Here is a 12,891-nt window from a genome sequence, read left to right as displayed (position 1 = left end):
TTAGGCATAAATTTACGTTGACAATTGCCGACTCGTCTTTTTTCTTCTTGCTCAAATTCATTGGGAGCGGCATTCTGGTTCATTTATTGTATTTTACTGATTAGAGATAACTCAGTTCATGATTATATTGAAATATATTTATGCGTAAGAAACGTCACGTTTTAGAAGCTTTAGAAGAAAAATTTCTAATTGTGCAGTTGACGCATCACATTCACAGTACGGGTCGCATCTCTTTGGAGAAATGATAAAGGCTGATGCATGTCCAAATAGTAACGATTGAACTGGCCAAGTTAGCGTTTTAACACAAAGACCTAGCTTCTTCTAGTCACTAATGTCGGAACATGATCCTAGATATATACGTAAAGCTCGATTAGAATCACATTTGTAACAATTTACGGCAGGGAATATCAAAAGGGATAAATCGCATCCTACGACACCTGTCAAAGTTCTTTCAGGCGATTGTTAAAAAGCCGGCTGCGTGAATTGCCACGCGATACGATCGTCGATGGTGCGCGGTTGACAAGCAAGAGAATCCATTTCTGTCCGTACCGTTGCGTCGCGTCGGTCTTACGCCCGCTTTCGAAACGTACCGAGTACGAGTTGTCGAGTTTGGGAGAAATTTGAGAGGTAGGAAACCGGGCGCATCGAATCAAATATAGTGTAGCAATCGAAACTCGTTTCTCGAAAAATAATTCTTGACATGATACGGCATTGGCGGTGACGGCGTCGCGTAGTGAACGACGATCGTCGCCGCACCGCACGGATCACTCTTCATCTAGGAATTTCTGTTCAGGTAGTCACAGACAGGGGATACGGAGGATACAGGGGATAGGTCACAGAGAGCGGAGGAGCGCGGAGTTGTTGCAGGCTGCACGTACAACTCGGGACTCTTCTTTCTCTCGAAGGGCGGAGCACTGTCCATCTACCTGGCCGCGACCGGGGGCATAAACGTAAGGCATTCTAATAATAACCTATGGGAACCGCGTTCAAAAGCGTGTCGGGATGCGGGGGAAGAGAGAAATAGATAGGGATAGACAGAGAGAAAGAGATCAGGGCCCTCAGCCCTGGTATGGTTGAAGCGGGAGATTGTGGTGAAAGAGGAGGATGGGAGAGGAATTAGAGGGGCTTAGCCTCGCGGAGCCTATTATGAGCGCAGCGGGTGTGGGTGGACACACCGATTGCAGTGCAGGCGAATCTTCGGAGAGGCCAAAGGGATAGAGAGAGAGAAAACAGATTTAGGCATTTTTCTCCTGATTTTTCTAGCGCGCTGCGCTGAAAGCCACCTGTCGATATTTAATGCGATAATGTCCCGTCGCGTGTGACTGAAACGTTCCTCCGCCGACTTCGATGGACGACTCGGACTTGACTGACTGATGTCCGACGTGTCGTCGTCCGATGGTATGGTCGATCATCTCCTCCTTTCTCTTGAAGAACCCTCGAAAGATTCCCGTGGGCACGATGCCGAGTTTTTTTTTCCGACGTTGACAGTAAATCCACTAACATGGAGAGGCCAAATGGCGGCGATGAGTATCGTAGGACGGAAGTCGAAATCACTCCGATTCCGATTATTTTAAGAAATACGCGATATGTGATAAATGCTTTTCCTTCATTTTTTCAGAGTTTGAATTTTTTCGTTCAATGTTCAAACACTTGTTGGACACTTGTAAAAACAATTGAAAGGGAACAGGGTAAAAACCTTATTCCAAAAATATTATTTATACACGTTTGTTATTCTTGTACACATAATTTAAAAAATTCCTAAAGATTATGTTTACGTGGAATTGTACTTTTAATCTTTTACGACTTACAATTAGTATCAAAAAAATTTATTATTGCAACATAACGTTGCTATAATTAAATTGTAATCTCAATTGACACGACCTTATTCGCGACTGTCCCCTCCCCACTAAAATGATGGAGTGTTAATCGAATTTAAGGTTGATGCGAAGCGCTCAGGGAGGATCGGTGCATTGCGAGGGTGGCGGCGATAGTTCGTCTTCACCAAGAGGCCGCTACCAAGTCGTTTTTACTCGTTCAAGTCGGGCAGAACCGCGCGACGGAAAGGGCCGCACGGGACGTGTGAGGTTTTAAAGAATGGTTTCCCCGTAGCGCATCACTCTTCCGTGCCGGTTAAGGCCTCTCCTCGTCGTTTTATCGGCTGTGTTTACACCGGCTCCGGATGAATCTTTTTCGAGGAGAACTTCGCCGGCGTGTCGGTGTCCGTTAGAGAAGAACGATCGTCTTACCACAGCCAGATAACTCACCTGTCCAATCGCGTCAAAACAAAGGATCGCGTCACAGATGTGTCACGGAGATCGAGCAAAAACGTGCTTTTCAAAAGGGATCACGTCACGCATGTGGTGTTGGCAAATCACCGTTGCGCCATTGAACCACACTTTTAAAGTCGGTGGTATCTTAATCGCAGTATCGAGAGTCGCGTCTTGATCATCTAAAAATCTCATTTACTTATTAACATACTATATGTTCGATAATTCTGTACAAAAGTACAGAAAGTAACACGTACTCTATATTATAATAAAGAGTGTTACGCTCACATAGGGAATGGTATTACCAAATTACAGCTTTACGTTCCAACGTTGACGATAATCAAAGCATGAGAAGTCGTAATTTGCATATTTACCGTAAAAATATACACGGCAACCGGACAGATTAATCAACATCGCAGACGCGGCGAGAATTTTTCAACGTATGACGGACAATGTATTCGTCACTCGCGTATCTGATGTCGAAAGGCGCTACACGCTGTCATCGATAGACTACTCGGAGTCGTTTGGGCCGGTCGTTGTAACCGCCGGTACTTGTACCGCCATAACTCACCCTCGTATAATTACGGGGTATTCTCTCTCTCTCTCTCTCTCTCTCTTTCCTCCCTCGGTCGTTTTTCCGCCTTCCGTTTTCCCTCTCTTTTTCTCTTTTGCCAACTTCTTTCCTTTGCTTTTACTAACACTTTATAAATCGTGGCTAGGCGGCCATTTACCTGCAGCATGCAGGTATAGGGCGCGTGTCACCTGTTTCGAGACATCGTAAATAACAGAAATAACACTATCTCAAGTTCGATATGGGCCTCACTCATCGACGAATGATAGACGGCTTTCGAGATATATTTTTTTCGTATACCGGGCGAAGATCAACGATATGCTACGATCCCGGATATGCTACTACCGATAATGAAGAATTTATTTAGTAGACTGCTACTTTTCGACTTATACATATGTTTTATTATTCCATCATTTTTATCATTTTCCATTTCAATTAATTATTTATCATGATATTTATAACGTGTCTCATGTCAGTGTCTTACAATCAGTGTCTTTTGCGCCAGAAAAATTATTACACCAACAATAGCTAATAATAATCATAATAATATTAAACGATATCTCGCGCGCGATTATGATTTCTTATTGCGCAACCTGTTTCTTTCAGTATCGTTTTAGAATAGAAAGAAGGAGAAAGAGATACGTCTCGAATCGTGAGTAATTAACTTCACTGCACTCGTTCGCGACTCATGGCGTCAGGTCGGATAATCAATAACGCCATAACGAGACGGCGAGCATAAGATTGAAACGTTTCGCCGTCACTGCGCTCCTACTTGAAAAAGAAAGAAAGAAAGAAAGAGAGAGAAAAATAGAGAGGAACAGAGAGAGGTTGGACGTTCTCGACAAACGACTCTGTCAGATCGATGGATCAGTAAATGCCGCATCGGATTGTTTAGCGGAGGACCGGCTTGCTTTCGATAACTGCCACGCACTCCAGTCAGGATGAGTTCGCGTCTTTCGAAGTTCTCGAGACGAAGGAAGAAAAAGAGGTGTAGAGAGAGAGAGAGAGAGAGAGAGAAGCGCTAAGTGATGGACGAATGCAGGTCAAACATTTTCTTAAATAAAAGCAACTTGTACTTTTTCCAAAAGGTTAGCCCTATGAAGTGAGATCTGTGATCACGATACCATTCATATGTTCCTACGGCGTTATTTCATCAAACTAAGAGAGAGAATTTCAAATTTATTCATCAATAAAAACTAAATTACATGTTTAATGAATACAGTAATTAGTACAAGGTAATATTAATATTTCGCGAGCATAAGAAAACAAATTGTCGGATAAATTATTAAAAGGAATAAATTAACGGTTCATTACATATTAATGTATGAGTAAAAAATTTCGGCACGTGTTTGCGAATCACGTGTTTCGTGATACACGTCCTGAGAACTCGGAAAGAGCAAGATCGCGTATTTTATTCACCGTTATCTTGCGTGTAACATGTGGAAATTTTATACATTTGCAAGTGACGACGGAAACATGCAGCCAAGCCGGGGATTCACGTCGTGTTATCATTATAAGGGTACGTGTACGTGTGCGTACGTTTACATAGGCACGCTAATGATGTTTGATTTTTTTGTTGTAGATAATATTTTCTATTTGAGAATTTCATTTACTGCAGTAAAACACAATATTTTCACAGCAACGATTGGAAATTACTTATCTTTTTAGAACCCCAAATATTATCCAAAATTGCACTTGCATCCGTTATTGTTAGGTATATACATAACTTTCTCTTAATGTGATATCTATAATTTTTTATATCGAATTCTGCATCGAGAAGCATTGATGATATTTGATAGCTGAATGTGCTTAACTGTTTTAAATGAACGTGTACCTCGTACTTCGGATATTTTGAGGATCAGGAAATTTAGTCCTTTGAGAAAATGTATAGACTCGATTTTATACGTATTTAACTGATTTGGGCAGCCAATTGTGTGATGAAACAGCTTCCATGAAAGGACATTATCGTGATCAGAAACAGAGAAAGAACTATATAAAGTTATGAAGAAGCCGTGTCTCTCTCTCTCTCTCTTTTCTTTTTCTCCTTCCCCCGTTTCTCACGATATCCTCTTCGCATGCCCTCTTACCTAATAGCTTTGACAGCAACTCGAGAAACGTAATGAGACATAGCTTGCATACTGAGTGGTCTTTAGTCACGGGATTTGAATCTCGCAGTATATGTAAATAACTTAGATTCGTAGAACGTTCATTTGTCATTTTCTCTCGTAAATCAAATTACATTTTCATTACATTTTCACGCATTAACTTAAAAGAATTCTCTGGTCACAGATTCTGTCTCTCTCTCTTTTTTCAGATACAATCGAATAATTGTAAGAAATAATGAAGATAAAATCTTGAATTAATAACACTATATCTCCGCCGATTAAAGCATGATAATTTAATTTAATTCTGTATCACACATTGCTTTTTTATTAAAGCAATTAAAGTTTTTGTTTGTCGTAAATATTGAAAGTTACCTATTCTGACAATACCGAGTCTCAATGATTCAGCTTGAATAATTATCAGGAAAATACAAAACTTTTGCATCTTACATCGAATTAATTTTAAGCTGTCGATATGAACATCTTGGGCACGAATGCGACCGGTGTAGTAGGCTTTTCGGTGACTGCCTGGACCGCCTCGATGCAAGAGGACGAAGGAGAGAAGGAGAGAGATCTTCTCTGATACCCTAGCGACCCCAACTCTCCTGCATCCCGCACAGCCGGCCTGCCAGTCATTCGTGAGGGTTTAGTCACATTGGAATTTGTCGGAGAATATTCTGTGCTGTGGTTCTCTTTCTCTTTCTCTCTCTCTCTTTTTCCCTCTCTGTCTTTTTCTCGGTCTTTTACCCGATCGAAATATATATTTCTGATATTCCTTTTGCCGTGACATGCAAGAAGCGAGATGGAGATGCTTTTTGCATGAAATATTTCTCGTTAAACGCGAATACGGAAATTAATAGTATTCGGTTTTTCAAATAATCAAGAGCGTAAAAAAGGATTTTAATTATTTCAATTTTATTATTTCTGTGCACGAGAAAGTAAAATAGTAAAATAATGATAATCAATTTTCTAAATTTATAGTGTTTATATTTACCTACTTTATCTCATTCAAAAAATCGACTGCCTTTGTTTCTTACTCTTGGTTTATAAAAAGTTCTATTGATTCTTCCTTGTGTAGTGACGACGGTTTCCAACGATTTTTTTTTATGGTTCTCATGTGCTGGATTAAATTAATTGACTTGTATTTTAACAATTGTGATTCCTAATGTATCGCCTATGGAATATTTCTGACTATACTGCGAGAATAACAGAAGCAAAAGATTATTCTTTTTACCGTCCGCCATATTGCTGTTATCTTTGATCAAGTAGTTGAGCATTTGATTGCGCTGCAATAATAAAAATCGATATGTCATTACGATGCAGCAAGTTGCATTCATTCAAGTATAATGATGGAACAAATTGGTATAGTCATTGCTGTTTTTTTTTTTTGAGTCATTACTATAATTGACATTAATTTCAACTTTATTATTTTTTTCTAAAATTACATCTATCAAATTATTTGTAAGAAGATACAAAAGAATAATAATTTGGTATACAAATCGTGTTTTTCCGAACAACTTATTCAAGGACAACTTATTTATCTTTCGGTATGACATTATTATGATATTTATTCGCTTATCATGCTTATTTTCGTACTCGGCACACGATTATAGACGGTGCAACGAGAATTTCAGTTCATAAAGCGAGGGTAGCGGCGCCTAATGACGAGATCAGATTTCCATCTTCATTTCGGATGGTAATTTATGCTGCGCGTAGAACTCGCACGTCGCTAAGACGCCCACATAACTTCGTTGCCTGTCTATCACTATTATCGCTAACATGAGAGCGAGCGAACGATTCTCTCGTCCGGATTCGCTCGATTTCTTTTATAAAAAGCGTCATTCCTAGCGACGATCACTCGATATCATTAGATTTCTACCGATGTTTCTTCCGACGATTATCGCTTTGGTCGAACGTATCATAAATTATCCGTAGATATTATGGTGCCTATTTAACTTTGACGATTATAATTGCGGACTAGAAGCTCTCTCTCTCTCTCTCTCTCATTATTTATATAATATTAACGTGCGTCTGTTATTAGCGCGATTATTTCGCATTTGGCATAGAAAAAAGAATTTTCTCCGATTGCATCGCGCGATCTTGCAAAGGGAGAAGGACTTTCTCATTCGATTCAGGGTGATAGGTGCGCGCGTAGCTCGCAAGGGTGAACTACCGGTTTAATGGGGCGCGGATGTGCGTTCGTAGGGGTGTCACATTCATCGGGATGATCGATCACGGGTTATCCACCCTTAGTCTGTTATAATGCGCCACGCAGTATATACACGCATAGGTACCTAAGTCGTCTGTCCGACCGACGGCCTTCCTTTCGTCTTCTGAGCATGCTCAACGATAATAAATTGCATACTTTGATGATATTAATATATCAGCAATCATAGTTGAATAATTGAATGTGGCAAAATATACTAATCACATCGCTACCTGATTTGTTGCTACCGAGTCTAAAGCTACCGAGAATTGATAGATATATGTCTTTGCATTTGTAATATTGTCGTACGTCTTGTGACAGAAGTTTATCAAATGATAGTTGACAACCACTCAAATAAAATGTATACGTTGCATATATAATTTTTAATTAGTATAGGTGTGGATGCAGTTAATCATCGAATCAATCTATAAGGAGATTTTTTTAATTCCTTGATTTCTTTTTTCATTTGTATGCACAATTTATTTGCATGCACTTTTGGTAAAGCGCAATATAAATTTTTATTCTTCTCGAAAAGATATGAGTCGTCTACTCGTACAATTTGCATGATCTTTGTGAACGGTTGACGAGGTGAACTGAGTCTATGCGAGTTGCACGCCGTGACGGATAAGACGCTCTCGTTCATTACCGCGCGGTTTTAAGCAGATCGTCGGTTTACTAACAGATCCCTTTTTCTCACGACCGGTTATTCGTTATGAGTGGCGACGCTCAAGAAAACACGCGGATGCACGCGGCCGCTGGAATTTATGCGCCTCTCTAAAAACTATAAACAAAGTAGAGAGTGTCGCTCGTTCCCATGAAAACAAGTGGCCGAGGGTACCCAGGGAATTCGGTAATTCGAGAGCTTTAATCGGATCGGTGTTGTGTTTCGCGAAACACCCACGACAATAACTGCTGTTGCTGCGCGCTTTCGCGGTGTTATCGAATGTTCTTTTGTTACTGAACATTCTGTGCTCCAGCAACAACATTGGTTACCATTCCCAAGTAATTTTTACGTTTGCAATAATCGAAGAATGTACGCATTTTTCGTAAGTGCAAATATAATGGAAAAAAAAAACATTATCTTCACTGAATTGTATAATGTAGCGGGCTACTTCGAGTCTATTGTTTATAAAAATATACGCTATAAATTACACAGCGTGTATGTATAATTATCCCGACCATGTCAGAATGTTATCTGATGAATGAAGAACGTTTAATTTCTATGTCGTTGGTCGATAGGATTGAATCTCGCTTAATCCGTGGTCCGCTTAAATGCGGATCATATATTTAATCTGAGTTGAGTTGAGATGATTTATCTGATATTATTAGTGACGGTGTAATTTCTTGCAATTTATGTATAATAATTAAAGGATCGGAAATCATTTTTTAAATTTATTAATCAAACAAACAATTTATTAATATTTGTTGAAAATATAACAAGATTATCGAGACAGTATTTTCAAGATACTAAATTTTTTATCAGAACGTTTTGACGGAAGCTTGAATTTATGTAGGTATATTTAAAGCTATTATATTTAGGTGTTGTTAATAGATGTGCAATTTTAGATTACTCTTAAAAAAATTTAGACAAGAACATAGAATTTGTGGTAGGTAAAGTTCATAAATTTTGCTCGAACTTTTTAAAACGAGGATTTATATTACTATTTCGCGACCAACAGCCTAAATTAAACTTGCGAAAGATTCTCCGCGCGTAAAGCAGTGGACCTTCCAAAAAAAAAAGCGAACAATCGGTATACATCGCATACGAACACGTTTCTTGCTTCTGTTCAGCTTAACTGTATAGACTTTGACATTTTGTTACGCCCCTTTCCAACACAATAAGAGAGACAGTAGGGATGTTTCACAGAATTACGCACGAATAGGAAGCAGGTTAGGGTCGCACACAATCACATTGTATCAGCTTTACCAATGTATTAATGCAGTGCCGAAATTCCTTTTCGTCTATAATACTTGTAATTTTATTTTCATAAATGTGCATTTGGAATGATCATTCTTTGGAGACTAATTCAAGTGTAACGGTCGAAATCTGTTACCTAAAATAATATTTATTAAATTTTCTGAGAAATTTACAAGTATGAGGCATAAATTAGAAAGTTATAATTTAATTGTTGTTGACTATATGGTGCATTGGTGTTTCATTGCACATCTTATTATTTTATATTTTTTACATACATTTAACACTTTATTCTATTTCGTAAATCTCAAGTTCTAGTTATCAAGCACGTGGACGTTATATAGATTGTAGAATACGGAAGAGTAGCGAGGGTGGCAGCTTTCTCGGCTCTGATGACGTTTATCGAATTTTTCGCAGGGCCACTTAGATAATTCGCAGCAGGCAGGGGGCTTACGTAAGAATCGATCATTCTCTGGCGTCACGAGAAATTTAATGGCTCGTGGCTTGCTGCGCGCGCGCGAGCGAGCGAGCGAGCGAGAGAGAGCGAGAGAGAGAGAGAGAGAGAGAGAGAAGATCGAAGTTCTTCCCTTGTTACTATTGACAGATGTACGACATAGCTGGATTCATCTCGGTGCTGGATCTATCACAAAATAACGAGCTTAAAATGCCCTTTGCCCTGTACCTCCTTACAATATTCTGGAAATGCGAATTCCATGAGCAAAAGAACAAAAAAGGATATAAAAAAGAATCAATGATTGTGCAGTTTCTTTGTTTGATTACAAAAGGCAATTCATTGCGGCGTATGAATATCTGCAATATCTGCTGAAGGATCGATTTTTGTCAGCCGAATATTTATGTTGCATAAAATAAGCAAGTTGTCTTTATAAAAGAATTTAAAAGCTTTGTCTAAAAAGCTTTGTTTGAATGAAGTCTAGACAACTTTCTCTTTTACATTCCATATCTTTTGTTATTACGAACAATTTTTGTGTTCACTATAACTAATAAATTTAAAATTCTTTCTTCGAAAAACTTTTTAAAGTATATACATATAATCTATAATTTTAACATTGAAATCAATACAATAACTTTTCTTGTATCGTTATTTATTACAGTTGGCCATCTGTGAATGGTCATACATTAATTCGATCTCCTTCAGTTGCTTACTATAGTTTATTATGTGACTAAACAAAGAATATTTTAACAATGCGGAGATGAAGAATTAAATGTTTGAAAACAAAATTTTCCATAGAAAAAAATTTCTTACAATCATCTCTTACGATAAATTTTTCTTCCAAATGTTTAAATAACTTTAGCTCAATTTGACACAAAATCTCATCCATTTCATATATGACCTGTACTTACTGCATCTATGAATCTTACAATTAATTATTATACTCGTATTTAAAGAATTGACATTGAATTGTGTAAAAATAAATAAGTTAAATCCTAACGAAAAGACAACTTGCCTTTGCGAGTTTCTATACTATATACACATAAGTAATAAGTATATATGTATATACAGGGAAAGACAACATAAAACATAAAACATTCGGGAATCCAGGATTCATTATCCATTTGGTCGATGGCGTCCAACTCGGCGCCGCATCGCCACGTCGATCGATGGCTGCCGAAGCCGAACGCGGATGTGTCAATTTGCGATATTATGCGGAACGCGGCGTGTAAACGCGCGCCGAGGACGACGACGGTAGAGTAGACGCGCGAGGACGAGGACGAGGACGAGCACGAAGCTGTGGCGAAGGGAGGAAAGTGCGGGATGAGAGAGTCATAAAATCGAGCGAAGTGAACGCCAGGAGGGAGACACTGAGTGATGTCGGTGACAGGTCGCCCGCCCTCCTCCACGTCCTCCTGCAACCGCCTCCTGTCGCTATTACTCACCGAACGCCGAATACCATTCAAAGTTCGAAACCGCACGTTCGCGACCCAATTCCTACGTAGAGTCAGCTGTTTGGTTCATTCAAAGCTCGATCGCTAGCGCCGCTGGCTTCCTGGCGCGAAATATCGGCTAAATTGTAATAAAAAAAATAAAAGCTGATCACGTAGTCGTCCGCCATAATTGATAATTTCGTTTACGGTTACTGGATATGGACTTGTATTGGACGAATGCGTTATCACACACACACACACGCACACAGTTTTATTAAAACATTCCTTCAATATCTCTATTTTAGCAAATTCATTGTTACAAATAGTAAATAATTTCGATATAGTTATTGTTACACATATATCATGTGTATCTCTCGTAAGAATAGATAATTCTAAAGAACAGATACTAGTAATACAAGAGTTGCAAGTATTTGTAGTGTGATATATGAGCCAATATGTGTGCATCACATGTGCACCACGTGCGTTTGGCTATTCATTGCAGATTTTCAAAATTTTCAATGTATAACTAAAGTCTTTTGTCCGACGTAAAAGTAAACATCGTGGTGATTTCTATTTTTGATTTATCATTGTACGAATCATTGTATGAATAAATGACTTTAACGTTGTTTTTTTTTTGTAATATTATATCTAAAACACAAGAAAAGAAACACACTATATATGTATAAATATTTATCATTTGTACCAATTTATCATTTGTGCACTTTCCTCTTTTTTAGATTCGCTGAAGAATTTTTTTTTTGTTATTGTTTATAAGTGCTGTCCGATGTCAAATGATGACTGAATAAATTTACCTTAGATAAGATTATGAAAAGATTACAGGCCATTAGCGACACTATAGTCGATGGTCAATCCTGGTAAATAAAATATTTATTGTACAGATACGTGCACGAAGGACTGTAATTTAGAAAAGAATAGTGAATTGTTGAGTTAGGATCAGCTCTAATTCCGCAAACTAGGATCAATAGGAATTTGTTCAGGTGGCTGCGTTTGTAAAGTAGTTTGTAGAGAAACGGTGCGGTGGATTCTCTCCAAGAACCTCTCGCCATGCTGACTGTCAGTATTATCCTGCGTTCGCGCGCGCGCGCGCGCGCGTGACCATTCCGTTCGATCTGCTGAGCGCCAGTATAGCACGATAGGAGCAGTTCTGAAAGTGCAATGTCAAATTTTTTACGCTGTTTGTCCCACGTCGATCACCGACGGCACGTTCACACCAAGTGCTTCAGTCAGTCGTATTAATACTCGAAACTACTCGAAATTACTCACGTTTTCATATTCTCTTTCCATTCCCTTTTATGTATCGTATACTTTTTATAACAAAACATGGGAACATGGTTTATCAATATGTTTGGATTAGAATATCAAACATTGTCAGGTTGCAGGTATATTATTGATTACGTGTGTCTCTTTAGAATCAACAACTGGTTGTTTTTAACAATAAGACTGGAAATCAAACACAGACCATGATGGTATTTTTGTTTCAATCGTTAGAGAAGAGTCTCTCGGAGCAAGGAGAGGCAAATACGAGGGAAACGCCTCGGTTGTGCGATCCTGGAATTTGGAGCGATGCGATGCGATGGAGTCGGTCGACGTATCTCGCAGTATTTCGCGAATGACGTTGTCTCGTATGGTCGTAGCCATGGGTTCTTGATCGCGATCGTCGTCGCTGACGTCGTCGTCGTCGTCGTCGGCGTCGGCGTCGGCGTAGTCGTGGTCGTCGTCGTCGTCGTCGTCGTCGTCGTCGTCGTCATCGGCCGTCGGCAGTCTCGTTGGTAGTGGTGGTGTAGCGATGGCGGAGGATCCGATGGTTCCGAGTCTGGCCGCGAGGGCGCTGAGACCGCGCTTGCTCTCGGCCGGGTCCGGGATCCCGATAGGCGGGCACAGTGGACGCATTGGCCGGTCTCGGTGGGCGTGTCTCCGCGTCTCCC

General features: G+C 39.4%; 2 protein-coding genes across 2 annotated transcripts in view; one reads left to right on the top strand and one right to left on the bottom strand.

Annotated features, from left to right (window-relative positions):
* Positions 1-829: 829 nt before the first annotated feature.
* The window catches only part of hth (Meis homeobox homothorax), a 396,541-nt gene continuing 384,479 nt past the window's right edge, over positions 830-12,891 (top strand). Inside the window, exon 1 of the mRNA XM_087408373.1 lies at positions 830-950. The gene's annotated coding sequence lies outside the window, so the exon portion shown is untranslated. The remainder of the gene's footprint in view (positions 951-12,891) is intronic.
* Positions 10,148-12,856, bottom strand: LOC147908657 (uncharacterized). The gene is made up of 2 exons (XM_087408376.1): positions 12,230-12,856; positions 10,148-12,110 (listed from the first exon to the last, which is right to left on the bottom strand). Exon 1 carries the CDS (start codon positions 12,854-12,856, stop codon positions 12,395-12,397), a length of 462 nt encoding a protein of 153 aa, XP_087264502.1. The 3' UTR covers positions 10,148-12,110; positions 12,230-12,394.

This window comes from Acromyrmex echinatior, chromosome 8, assembly GCF_024713525.1.
Source record: "Acromyrmex echinatior isolate Ae372 chromosome 8, ASM2471352v2, whole genome shotgun sequence".
Taxonomy (NCBI): Eukaryota; Metazoa; Arthropoda; class Insecta; order Hymenoptera; family Formicidae; genus Acromyrmex; species Acromyrmex echinatior.
The sequence above is the reverse complement of the archived record's forward strand: the minus strand, read 5'-3'. Positions and strand labels throughout refer to the sequence as shown.